This window comes from Drosophila tropicalis, unplaced genomic scaffold (assembly GCF_018151085.1).
Source record: "Drosophila tropicalis isolate 14030-0801.00 unplaced genomic scaffold, ASM1815108v1 contig_859, whole genome shotgun sequence".
Classification (NCBI taxonomy): Eukaryota; Metazoa; Arthropoda; class Insecta; order Diptera; family Drosophilidae; genus Drosophila; species Drosophila tropicalis.
In genome coordinates, this window is record NW_027173353.1 from 6,167,635 (window position 1) to 6,178,699 (window position 11,065).

At 39.2% G+C, this 11,065-nt stretch overlaps 6 protein-coding genes across 8 annotated transcripts; 2 read left to right on the top strand and 4 right to left on the bottom strand.

Moving 5' to 3' along the window:
* Positions 1 to 128: 128 nt before the first annotated feature.
* LOC137583262 (acyl-CoA Delta-9 desaturase-like) lies at positions 129 to 2,376 on the bottom strand. 3 transcript variants are annotated; one of them, XM_068298225.1, is made up of 4 exons: positions 2,281 to 2,376; positions 1,261 to 1,556; positions 853 to 1,189; positions 129 to 788 (listed from the first exon to the last, which is right to left on the bottom strand). In XM_068298225.1, exons 2-4 carry the CDS (start codon positions 1,541 to 1,543, stop codon positions 284 to 286), a joined length of 1,125 nt encoding a protein of 374 aa, XP_068154326.1. In that variant the 5' UTR covers positions 1,544 to 1,556; positions 2,281 to 2,376; the 3' UTR covers positions 129 to 283. The 3 variants fall into 3 exon arrangements, with proteins under 3 accessions (XP_068154326.1, XP_068154327.1, XP_068154328.1); XM_068298226.1 differs by lacking the exon at positions 2,281 to 2,376 and adding an exon at positions 2,129 to 2,261; XM_068298227.1 differs by lacking the exon at positions 2,281 to 2,376 and adding an exon at positions 1,687 to 1,763.
* A 1,302-nt stretch (positions 2,377 to 3,678) lies between these two features.
* Srlp (Spliceosome-ribosome linker protein) lies at positions 3,679 to 5,204 on the bottom strand. Its single transcript, XM_068296811.1, has 3 exons — positions 5,000 to 5,204; positions 4,155 to 4,943; positions 3,679 to 4,088 (listed from the first exon to the last, which is right to left on the bottom strand). Exons 1-3 carry the CDS (start codon positions 5,103 to 5,105, stop codon positions 3,814 to 3,816), a joined length of 1,170 nt encoding a protein of 389 aa, XP_068152912.1. The 5' UTR covers positions 5,106 to 5,204; the 3' UTR covers positions 3,679 to 3,813.
* An 81-nt stretch (positions 5,205 to 5,285) lies between these two features.
* Positions 5,286 to 6,568, top strand: Aos1 (activator of SUMO 1). Its single transcript, XM_068296813.1, has 3 exons — positions 5,286 to 5,474; positions 5,534 to 5,962; positions 6,025 to 6,568. Exons 1-3 carry the CDS (start codon positions 5,362 to 5,364, stop codon positions 6,509 to 6,511), a joined length of 1,029 nt encoding a protein of 342 aa, XP_068152914.1. The 5' UTR covers positions 5,286 to 5,361; the 3' UTR covers positions 6,512 to 6,568.
* Positions 6,562 to 7,738, bottom strand: Prosalpha2 (proteasome alpha2 subunit). The gene is made up of 5 exons (XM_068296814.1): positions 7,582 to 7,738; positions 7,407 to 7,483; positions 7,086 to 7,341; positions 6,869 to 7,024; positions 6,562 to 6,804 (listed from the first exon to the last, which is right to left on the bottom strand). The coding sequence occupies exons 1-5, from the start codon at positions 7,620 to 7,622 to the stop codon at positions 6,630 to 6,632; spliced, it is 705 nt and encodes a 234-aa protein (XP_068152915.1). The 5' UTR covers positions 7,623 to 7,738; the 3' UTR covers positions 6,562 to 6,629.
* Positions 7,739 to 8,081: 343 nt separating this feature from the next.
* Positions 8,082 to 9,650, top strand: LOC137583261 (interleukin enhancer-binding factor 2 homolog). The gene is made up of 4 exons (XM_068298224.1): positions 8,082 to 8,334; positions 8,409 to 8,540; positions 8,608 to 8,702; positions 8,762 to 9,650. Exons 1-4 carry the CDS (start codon positions 8,170 to 8,172, stop codon positions 9,561 to 9,563), a joined length of 1,194 nt encoding a protein of 397 aa, XP_068154325.1. The 5' UTR covers positions 8,082 to 8,169; the 3' UTR covers positions 9,564 to 9,650.
* On the bottom strand, positions 9,605 to 10,936 carry NANS (N-acetylneuraminic acid synthase). Its single transcript, XM_068296593.1, has 3 exons — positions 10,918 to 10,936; positions 10,447 to 10,841; positions 9,605 to 10,384 (listed from the first exon to the last, which is right to left on the bottom strand). Exons 2-3 carry the CDS (start codon positions 10,780 to 10,782, stop codon positions 9,605 to 9,607), a joined length of 1,116 nt encoding a protein of 371 aa, XP_068152694.1. The 5' UTR covers positions 10,783 to 10,841; positions 10,918 to 10,936.
* Between the last annotated feature and the right edge of the window lie 129 nt (positions 10,937 to 11,065).

Here is an 11,065-nt window from a genome sequence, read left to right on the forward strand (position 1 = left end):
AGAGATAACACCATAAAAATTCCAAGTTATAAAACTTTCCTACAGACGAAAAGAATCCAGTCCATTGATAAGCCTTATCAGCACCTGAGTTTATGGTTAATAGCGGCAATAGTCATAAAAATCTGCGATTACGGTAACTAATGTTAATTATAATTTATTCAATCATTGAAAAACAATCAACCATTGTGGTACCACTTAAACTATATTGATAACATTACGATTAACATACAATTAAGATAAATAATATTTGTTGACAAGATTCGTTGAAAAGTTTGTAGCTGGATTACTCTGCCATTTTATTGACCAAGAGCACAGCTTGAGTATCCTCGGTGGTGATATCCTTATCACCCCAGCCCCAAATTTCATGCGTGCCATCGCCTAAACGACGTACTCGCCTTTCAATGGTATCGGGAGCAACTGTTTTAAGGTCATAGGCCCATCCGATCTTGGCAAATAAATCAATAAAGGCCGTAGTCAGATTTAGGGAGTAATTTCCCCACTCGGATGTCTTGTAGTCCCAAGGGAATACATGGTGATAGTTATGCCAGCCCTCTCCAAAGGTGAAGAACGCCACCATGGCGGTTTGCGATGGATTGATTGTTTTGTCATAAGGGCGGTTGCCGAACTTGTGCGCTGCGCTGTTAACCAGCCATGTGGTATTCAATTGAAAACACCAACGAAACATAGTGGCCACAAACCAGGCATTTAGTAACGACTCATCCCAGTAGTACACCGGTATCAAAGTGGGCAAAATAAAGCAAGCCAAAGGCATCAGGATCATGTAGTGTCTGAAAGTTAAATTAAAAACTTTCATTACACAAAACCTTTTTTTAATATTAAGTATATGCTTACCTTTTTTGAAACATCAGAATGGGATCAGCTCGAAGATCAGACAAATCTAAGCCCTTACCCTTGGCTACAACATCGGGGTGCTTCTTGCAAAGAAGCCAGCCCACATGGGAAAAGAAGAAGCCCCGGGTAGCATTATGAGGATCAGCATCGGTTTCCGAGTACTTGTGATGCACACGATGATCACGTGCCCAGTGGAAGGCTGCGTCTTGGAAGGCTATTGTATTAAAGATGATTAGAATCAGTCGCATGGGCCACTTTGCTTTGTAAGAGCGATGTGCCCACAAACGATGAGCTCCACCGGTAATGCCTATCATCCCCATAGAGTACAAAGCAAAAGCTGCAAATAATTGGATTGGAAAATGAGAATAGCTGATCTAAACAAATTCATTTTTGGCATTTCAAACTCACCGAAGGCTATAGTTGTCCATTTAGCTTGGAACAATAACAAATATCCACCATATAGGGCGGCCAAATGTAGGTAACCGAAAAGAATAATATTGCGCCAGACCAGAGCTAGTTTCCGTTTTTCTGCTTTCTTAAGTGGACGTATATCGGTGGCCAAGGCTCCATCTACTGTATCTGCATCTGCTTCAAACAAAACTCCTGTCTGTTTGGATGTATTATCATCGACATCAGGGAAGGTGGACGGCAAAGTAGTTGGAGGTGGTAATGTTGCTGCATTTGGTGGCATTTTGGCGACGACTCTATAATGAAATTATTGAATATTCATAAGTTTTTCCCGTGGCTCATTCTGCATTCTGTTATTAAAATTTGTTCGCGATCCCCGACAGAATTAAAAGCCATTTAGAGGTCATTATCAGGTACTTTTATTACCTTTTGCCAATAAAAGGATCTAAAAGGAAGCTTGTTTTACGAATTATTCAAGACCAAGATATTTTGAAGTCGGTGTCAGTCTCGGGAACTCTGAATACGGATCTGTTCAGTTTGGCAAACAGCAGACTATATATAAACTAATTGGGAATCACCTTGAATTAGGTTGTATAATTTTCACTCAACTTTTGAATATTATGTCAGTGAGGTTTTTGAAATAAAATTTTGGGGTCATTAGGGGACACGTAAAATTGAATTTCAATTCGTTCTATTGCACTTATGTAATTTTTAATTTGAAATGGAACGCATTTACTTCAGATTTATTTTACTTTACATTTTCTTGAGGAAAGAAAACGAATGTTCAATAGAATCTTATATCTTTTTTTTTTTTTTTGCTGACATTTTAACTTTGAGGGCTAAAAACTTTACAACATTTCACACTCACTGTTTAAGTAATTAAATTAAAATCTGTAAAATCTGTATTTTCCGCTATGGGTTTGTTTTGTTTTTAGCGCGCTCAGTTTAGAACAACCTTCTTCGAAAACTTCTGTCTTGAAACTATTTGGTTTAATGGACTTCGTTTTTGAGTGCACTTACGTTTTGTCCGTATGTATGTATGTATAGGAATAGTTTAAAATTGAGTTTTTAGGCAGGTACTTGCTTGATGGACAATGTGGAATATTATGAATCGAGTTCATTATTTGCTGACGCTATAAATACGAATTCGAGTACGCCATTCTTATCAGAAAGGGATACAGATTAAGACCACCTCCTAAGCATTAGAAACTAGGGTGACTAACTTCTGCTTTCTTATCAATAGTACAATTTCGCTAAATATCTTTTGAATGTCAATAAAATTCCCATCCAAATATAACTTAACTTGTGTAAAAAAAGATATTCTATATAATATTTTTCCCTAAATTAGTTTAAATATTGAAATTAAAATCGTTTTTTTTAAAACGCCTTTACCAGACCTTTGATTAATGTTTTCACTTTGTTTAGACTTGCAAAAAAAAAAAATGCATTGATTAAGAATTAATCTTTATTTTTTTTATTTTGAATATACAATGTACATATTTTATACATATATTTTTTAATGAATTTTCTTACGTAAATCCATGACTCCTTATTCCAAACACTGTAATCAGTAATGACTTGACCAAAAACTGATCTTTATGATCGGAGAAATGGATAAATTAAAATTTGGCGCATTTCTTTAAGAATTACACATCAAAATTCACAAGCGAATTCTATTTTTAAATTTAAGCCAGACACCTGGTAAAATATAATTTGCAGATTACACCTGACATTGGGGATTTCATTAGAATTCCTACTTCTAATCTGCTACCAAATTTTTAGTGACACTTTTGTTTATGAGTAAACACTTGATAAGAACTTGCATTACTCTTACAATTTCAATTACGATATAAAAAAAAAAACCGAAAATTTTGTTATTGCCCATTTCGCACTTTGAACCGATGACAACGAGACTACCAGTTTATAGTCGTGTTTTTTATTTCGTATTTTGGTCGTAAACTGTTGTTGATTGCTCCAAGGAGCAAGGTACGCGCTATAGTTCTTTGATGATCAGTAGGTCAGTTTAGATAAATCCGATATCTCTTGAACCTTTTTAAATATTTATTTTTATTTTTTCCCAAAAGACAGGTGATGTTTCTTAAGACACACACGAGTTAGAGGCTCAAGATTAGTAGACAATGCGCCAAGCAAACTAGAACTACAAGATTTTCCATACAGCACTTTGAACATTCATTTTGTTGTTGAGTGTACAAAAGAAAAATAAAAACAACCTAATCTACCATGTCTAGACTTGCCAAATGATTCATAAGGTGGTAGGTTAGTAACGATATTTTCTATATGTATTTAAACGGTTCCGCTATAATGATAGCGTGATCGGAAATGTTGATCACGGAAAGCTTTCGTTGGCAGTAGCTTTCATTAAAGCGCTCCCTGCCGTTGAAATATGTCGGATTCAAGTTCTTAGTTAGAAAAAATTTATGTATTTAATTCACCAACTTGCTGCTTTTATAAGAACATATAGTAGATCAATAGAAAAGCAAAGAAGCTCCCTTTAGGCAACTGGACAACGAATTTGATATATGTATATTACAACTATTTATCTTTGGGCTTCGATTTTGAATCGTTATTTTCACTACTAGTGGACTCAGAACTGGTTTCTGCCTTCGTTTCAGATTTCGTTTCGGCAGCCTTTGACTTCTTTTGTACCTTCTCGGCTTGCTTTTGTTTCTCGGCTTCAACGCGAGCGGCCTCCTCTTCTTGCTTTTGTTTCTCCTTCTGGGCAGCCGCAGTGGCAACATCCTCATCATCCCAATCAGCCATAGAGCGATCACGTTTAAGCCAGGAGTGAGTAGTGTCCGCTTTAAATGCTAAAGAAAATGTTTCCAATTCAGTTTTCCATTATCCAAAGCAAATAAAAATTCTTAGATATTTACTTTGATTGAACCACTTAATTCCGTTCTGCATATCTTCGATTATCTCTCGGGAGGTGTACATTACTTCGTTCTGCACGGCCTGATGAAAGGTAGAAGTTTCAAAAGCACCCGAATAAACAGAGTTGCGATCATGGTTTAGGGCCCGCTGTGGAAACTTGGCCAAACAAGTGGCAAGCTCTACTGCATTGCCAAGTGCTGTTCCAGTGGGCACAATGCGATTTACCAGGCCAATGTCGTGGGCTTCCTGTGATCCCACTGGACGTCCAGTTAATATTAAATCTAATGCGCGGGACAAACCGATCATAGCCGGCAAACGAACAGTACCGCCATCCAGCATGGGGACACCAAACCGCCGATTAAAGAATCCAAGCACTGCAGATTCCTCCATTACGCGTAAGTCGCACATGAGAGCCAATTCCAAGCCATTGCCTATACAATAGCCATTGATGCTGCAGACAACCGGCTTTTTAATTTGCCTCCGTGTAGGACCCACTGAGCCCTCGGGGCGCATAAGTATATCCACACTGATTTCCTCCTTTTCATCGGTGCTCATCTCGAGAATGTCAAAGCCCGAACAGAATGAACCCCCTATGCCATACAAGACAGCCACCGGCGAGGTCTCATCCTGCTCGAAATTAGCAAAAGCATCGCACAGCTGCGACGCAGTGCTCGAATCAATCGCATTGCGTTGCTGCGGGCGATTAATACCAATAAGGGTAATATTTTTGTCCTTTTCTACTAGAATGGTTTTCGCTGGGACCGACGCAGCCTCCGCATTAGGTACAGCATCTATTAAAGAGTTATTAAACAATTTTACCAATTACATATTACCAACGTGATTTTACCTTTTCTTAGTCCGCTGGTTGTAACCAATGTACGGTGAAAATTCTTTATTGTTGATGAGTGACGTACCAGAGCAGTCGGCCTTAAAAGCCTTCCAAAATTAAACATAATCAAAACGAAGTCCAAATTGAGGATAACTTTAATTTTAACTTATTTTTCGTACGACACAAGCATAATATATATTTCTGTGCCTTTCTGGTATTTTTGGTATGTGAGACCGTTTACTGTGACTAACGTTTTCAGCACTGAAAATGAGACACTGTGCCTCTCTGCCGGCCTGTAATATTTTACAACACTAACATTTTCGCACTTGGCGTCAGTTTCATCTCATTTCGCAAAAACTAATTTTTTTCAAAATTTTATAATGGTAATGGAGATAGACTTAACAGAAAATGTTCCTGGCGTCGAACTCACTGAAGCTGAGAACGAGTTGTATGACAGACAAATAAGACTTTGGGGTTTGGAGTCTCAAAAGCGGTGAGTGTCCCGGCAAAAGCACCTTTTCTTTCGACTTAATATGTGTATGTATTTTGCAGTCTACGCACGGCAAAAATACTGATCTCCGGCTTAAATGGACTTGGCGCGGAAATAACTAAAAATATTATACTGTCTGGAGTCAGTTTGGTGAAGCTACATGACGACAAATTAGTCACCGAGGAGGACTTCTGTTCTCAGTTTTTAGCATCACGCGAAAGCTTGTCTACCAATCGGGCGCAGGCATCACTAGAACGCGCCAGCGCCCTAAACCCAATGGTTGATATATCTGCTGATACCGATCCTCTAAAGAATAAAACATCGGAATTCTTTGGCCAATTTGATGTGGTGGTCGTAAATGGACAAAGTAATGAGGAATTGTTGCGAATAGACACCATTTGCCGCGAAAAAGGTGTCAAATTTTATGCTACAGATGTATGGGGCACATTCGGATTCTTTTTTGCGGGCTTGCAGACGCATCGCTATGTTGAGTAAGTTTTGATGGTTTTTTTTTTTCTGTGAACTTTTTTATTTACATTTGTTTATTTGACAGAGACGAAATCAAGTACAAGCTCATATCGAAGCCAACGGAAAAGCCAAAATATGAGACGGTTTCCAAACCAGTCCAGCATGAAGTTGAGTATCCAGCCTATTCTTCCTGGTTGAATTTTAATATTAATGCTACGGGTTATCAACGCAAACTGAAACGCAATGGTCCCGGTATTGTTTTGCTGCGGATACTTCAGAAGTTCCGAATAATCCACCATCGTGATCCCAGCTATAAAACGCGAGAACAAGACTTAGTCAAGCTACAGCTAATCCGGGATGAAGTGGCATCGAACCCTACAGCAACTGATATAAATGATCAAACTCTTGGCATGCTCTTTGCCCAAATTTCGCCGGCAGTAGCCATTGTTGGTGGAGTTGTCGCACAAGAGGTTATTAAAGTGATAACCAAGGTAGAGGCACCACATCGCAATTTGTTTATCTTTGATCCCCACACCTGTGCTGGCTATGTTGAAACAGTCGGAGTTAACTAACTGAATCTATAATAAAGTTCTTACTAATTCATTTTGTAAAACACCTCATATCCGAAATTTATTTTGTTTTTATTATGTGTAGAAAAGCTTAGCTTGTATCGTAGTTTGTTTAAAGGATTTACGGGATGCTGGCCAAATAGTCCTTGATTGCGGAGGGTTTTAGGCTCCGGAAGCCATTCTCGTCGCAAATGCCAACTTCAATATTATCGGGCGTCATTTTACCCTCGAATCCTTCCTTAAGTGTAAGAATGGCAGTGTGTACAGCATCCTCAAGCTCTAGATCTTCGCTATACCTGTAAAAGCAAAAGGTTGAGAATCGGAAGAACAATTTATTCCTTAATTAATCCCACTGCTTACCGCTTCTCCAGAAAAGTCTTGCCAGCTACAGCATTCTTGCCCATGGCTGTAGCCTTCCAAGCAAAGTAGGCGCCAGATGGATCAGATTGATATAGATAGGGGCGGCCGTTATCCCATCCACAGATCAGCAAAGATACACCAAAAGGACGAACTCCACTGCGAAATAAAATGGACAATTATTTTGAAAGATAAGAAAGCTAAACCTTTTTATTCCTACCCGGATTGGGTGTACTCTTGCATGAGATTAGCCACCCGCTGCACCAGTTGCGTCACTGGAATCGATTCCTTGTAGACCAAGTAATAATTTTGGGCAATTTTACGAGCCTGTTTTACCAGCAGACGGTAATCTGGGCCCATGCCAGAGTAAACCATGCCAATATACTTGTTTACCATCTCAACGCGATTAACACTGTGTTCCTCATACAACGCTGATTTATGCTTGTTCTCTGTAGCAATGACGACGCCGTTGGAAGCTGTCAAAACCCAGATAGATTGCCGATTAATTTCGAACGAATATAATGAAGAATTCTTTGCATACCCATAATGCCCACTGACGGCGCACCACCAGATACTGCGGCCAAAGCATACTCCAGTTGTACAAGCTTTCCCGAAGGACTAAAAAAAAAATTTAACATTTACAATTCGCTTTTATGCCAGTCATTCTTTCAGGTTAGGATAAGAAATATCTATTCCCAGCAAACCGGTAAACCTACCTGAAAGTCGTCAGGGAGAAGCTGTAGCGTTCAGTAGCCATAATTTTTAACCTTTCTTAAAACTTCTTTATTCAAATATAAAAATTAAACAACCAATTTCGCAGAGAAACAGAAATGACACAGCAATTGAGCAGCGGCAATGTAGGGTTGCCACGGTTTTCGATTTAGACGCTGTGGCACCGCTATAGTTTATTGGCAACCATTGAAACTAGTGATGGACACGGGCTTAATTTTTAACGGCACTGCAAAAGAACAAAATAAAATAAAGTAATTTAATGAACAATAACAATACAATAAAACAATACACAAAACTTGCAGGAAAATCTGGACAATATAGATAACATGTTTCAGAATTTTATAAATAGTTTTTATAAAAGAATTTTGGCTCTAGGCAGCGTGAAATTTGGTACACTTCAGCTACTTTTAGCTTTAAGCTTAAGCCTCCATGATATATGCTCGTTCGTGATATGAAGGCAGGGTCCGTGTCCATCTCTAATGGAAACTGGAGTATTGCAAAGCAAACTGCTTCTGGCAACTCTATACAGAGTAATTTATAAGAAAAATATAAAAATTCATTTTAAAAGAATTATGGTTCGTGGAGCACTTCGAGGAGGTCGGCCGATGCGCGGTGGCGGTGGAATACGTCCTCCATTTAAGAAAACATTCGTTCCACGGCATCCATTCGATATAACTCTGTCAGAGGTTTTCTTTCCAAAAGTAGCACCGGTTACCGACGATTCTGCCCTGACTGCGGTAAATAATCAATAAACACATTCACACAGACACATAAGTACACATATAATAGTGAATATCGTATATTGTTGTAGGCACTTTTGAAGCGAAATCAGGATTTCTTAAGTCCTACTCCGGCGGAGCAGACAGCAATTGGAAATTTGGTTTCAAAGGTTCAGGCTGTTTTGGATAATTTAGTGGTTGCTCCAGGCGACTTTAATACTTGCGTAAGGACAACTATCGATGATTTACTGTAAAGACAATTCACCTTTAAATTATTTATGTTTTCCATAGCAACTAGAAGAAGTTCGACAAGTGGGCTCGTTCAAGAAGGGTACTATTCTTTCAGGCAATACCGTAGCTGATGTCGTTGTTATTCTCAAGACACTGTAATAATACTACATTGTATAAGTGGCATTTATTAAAATTGTATATTTTGCATTTTAAGGCCTACAAAGGAAGCTGTGGACGCACTGGCGAAGAAAGTTGAAGCTGATCTGAAGACCAGCATGAAGACTGAAGTACTGACAAAGAGCGAGCAGCACACCATTTTGGCGCACGAAAGAGGCTTTGATATATCAAACCAACAGGCAAAGGTCCGCATACTTATTAGTACATTGCCTCAAAATCTGCGCAAGCTTGAACCAGAAATTCATATGGACCCCAAGCTAATGCAGAGCCATCTTGCAGCTATTCGTCATACACGCTGGTTTGAGGAAAATGCTCACCATTCGTCAATCAAGGTACTGATTCGCATTCTCAAGGATCTCACAAAGCGGTTTGACGCCTTTTCGCCCTTATCTCCCTGGATGCTGGACTTAATTGCGCATCTAGCCATTATGAACAATCCATCGCGTCAGGCCTTGCCTATCAATTTGGCATTCCGTCGCGTGTTCCAGTTGCTGGCAGCTGGACTGTTTTTGCCTGGTTCGGCGGGCATTACTGATCCAACAGAACCGGGACACATTCGTGTACATACGGCAATGACACTGGAGCAACAAGATGCATGCTGTTATACGGCGCAGACATTGCTTCGGGTATTAGCTCATGGTGGCTACAAACATATTCTAGGTTTGGAGGGCAATACTAGCATTGTGCGCGAGATGTCAGTGTGGAATGGTGTGTGCGTCTCACCACTTGGAGCCGTTTATGAGAAACCAACAGACAAAAAGGAAGGAGATGTGGAGGAAGACATTGAGATGATTGAAAATGAAAACGAGGATGACGGTAGCGACGATGGTGCCGAATGATTTAACAGTTTTATTTAAGCTAAATGACATTCATTGTATTACTAAATAATCATAGACGCCCCAGTTATGGGTTCATCCTCATTCAAACTGATTGCCAGTTCTTTGTCAATAATATCAAAAAAATTCTCAGCCGACAGACCGCTTGGTTCACTAACTTTTATAGCTATGTCAATACGTTGAAGGCGATGTCCTTTCTTCAAACTTCGAGCGGCAACAAGGGATTTACCTAATTTACTCCGGCATGGCAGTTCGCAATCCAAAATACACTTTTCTCTTCCATTCCATTCGAGAGCTTTCTCTACATCGCTTCCACCATCTAAAAGTTCCAAAATATCCTCTGGCTTAACTTTATCGAATCGAAAATTTTCTATGTGTCTAATCAACGATCGAAATTCATTCGGTTCTAGGGAGCACCGATGATCCGAACCCTTCTGAGACTTGTCCAGAGTAAAATGTCGCTCTATAATTTTGGCGCCCAACAAAACTGCGGCCTTAGTTATGGTTATACCCAGCTCATGGCCCGAGTAACCAATAATTAAATGGGGATATCTTTGCTTCAGCATGGAAATCCATTGCAAATTACAGTCCTTCGGCGCAGTTGGATATGATGAAACACAGTGCATTAAGGCATATTTCCTGTGATTTGTCTGATCCATAATATCGACTATTTTAGATACCGTCAACATTGATTGCATTCCCGTTGAGATTACCAGGGGTATCCCCAGATTAGCGGCCTTTTCCAATAGTGGAAAGTTGTTAGCATCTCCAGAGCCTATCTTGATGAAAGGCACTTTGAGCTCGGCCAAAAATTCCAAAGAGTCCTAGTATTAGAGTTAACAATTCAATTAAGTTTGTATAAATTGTTTTTCTATTTGATCTCTACCATATCCATTGCGGAAGCAGTGAAGTCAATGGAAATTTCTTGACTATAGGCTTGTAATATCCTATACTGCTCATGAGAAAACTCCAAGAACTCCTTATGTTCTCCATAAGTTGAGCCCCAAGAATGTTTGCTTTTATAATCACGCTCAAGGGCAGAACGGGTAAACTTGGATGGCAAATTAGACTTTTGAAACTTAACACAATGACAACCCGCTTGCTTGGCCTCGTATATCATCTTTTTTGCTACATCCATGGATCCTTGATGGTTTTGGCCGATCTCGGCTATTATATATACTCCATCTGTACGCTTTTTGTCCAAAATATCGAGCAGAAGCATCTTTGTCCAATCAGATTTTTGAGCAGACTTAATTAATTTAAATTAACAGTCAATTGAGTCTATATGGGTGGGGAAAAAAAAACGGCCACACCAAATTATGGTGTTGGTAAAAGAATAGTATTCTTATATACGTACTATAATGCTGCATTTAATTTCTAAATCTATTTAAAAAAGTATTTGGGAAAAAACTCATATTTCGAATACCCAAAACTTATCGGGTAAAAAATTTTGCCCGGTTAGCACGCGCAGTGGCTCCATCTACATCACTTAATCGATAGTCGAT

Coding starts and splice junctions, on each gene's coding strand:
- LOC137583262 (XM_068298225.1), bottom strand. CDS start 1,543: ATGCCACCAAATGCAGCAACATTACCACCTCCAACTACTTTGCCGTCC. Junction 1,190..1,260: donor ATGGACAACTATAGCCTTCG/GTGAGTTTGAAA, acceptor AATTATTTGCAG/CTTTTGCTTTGTACTCTATG. Junction 789..852: donor ATTCTGATGTTTCAAAAAAG/GTAAGCATATAC, acceptor TTTAACTTTCAG/ACACTACATGATCCTGATGC.
- Srlp (XM_068296811.1), bottom strand. CDS start 5,105: ATGTTTAATTTTGGAAGGCTTTTAAGGCCGACTGCTCTGGTACGTCAC. Junction 4,944..4,999: donor AACCAGCGGACTAAGAAAAG/GTAAAATCACGT, acceptor ACTCTTTAATAG/ATGCTGTACCTAATGCGGAG. Junction 4,089..4,154: donor AATTAAGTGGTTCAATCAAA/GTAAATATCTAA, acceptor CATTTTCTTTAG/CATTTAAAGCGGACACTACT.
- NANS (XM_068296593.1), bottom strand. CDS start 10,782: ATGCTTCTGCTCGATATTTTGGACAAAAAGCGTACAGATGGAGTATAT. Junction 10,385..10,446: donor CTGCTTCCGCAATGGATATG/GTAGAGATCAAA, acceptor CTCTAATACTAG/GACTCTTTGGAATTTTTGGC.
- Aos1 (XM_068296813.1), top strand. CDS start 5,362: ATGGTAATGGAGATAGACTTAACAGAAAATGTTCCTGGCGTCGAACTC. Junction 5,475..5,533: donor GGTTTGGAGTCTCAAAAGCG/GTGAGTGTCCCG, acceptor TGTATTTTGCAG/TCTACGCACGGCAAAAATAC. Junction 5,963..6,024: donor CAGACGCATCGCTATGTTGA/GTAAGTTTTGAT, acceptor TTTATTTGACAG/AGACGAAATCAAGTACAAGC.
- LOC137583261 (XM_068298224.1), top strand. CDS start 8,170: ATGGTTCGTGGAGCACTTCGAGGAGGTCGGCCGATGCGCGGTGGCGGT. Junction 8,335..8,408: donor ACGATTCTGCCCTGACTGCG/GTAAATAATCAA, acceptor ATATTGTTGTAG/GCACTTTTGAAGCGAAATCA. Junction 8,541..8,607: donor CAGGCGACTTTAATACTTGC/GTAAGGACAACT, acceptor TGTTTTCCATAG/CAACTAGAAGAAGTTCGACA.
- Prosalpha2 (XM_068296814.1), bottom strand. CDS start 7,622: ATGGCTACTGAACGCTACAGCTTCTCCCTGACGACTTTCAG. Junction 7,025..7,085: donor CAAGAGTACACCCAATCCGG/GTAGGAATAAAA, acceptor TTTATTTCGCAG/TGGAGTTCGTCCTTTTGGTG. Junction 6,805..6,868: donor AAGACTTTTCTGGAGAAGCG/GTAAGCAGTGGG, acceptor TTGCTTTTACAG/GTATAGCGAAGATCTAGAGC.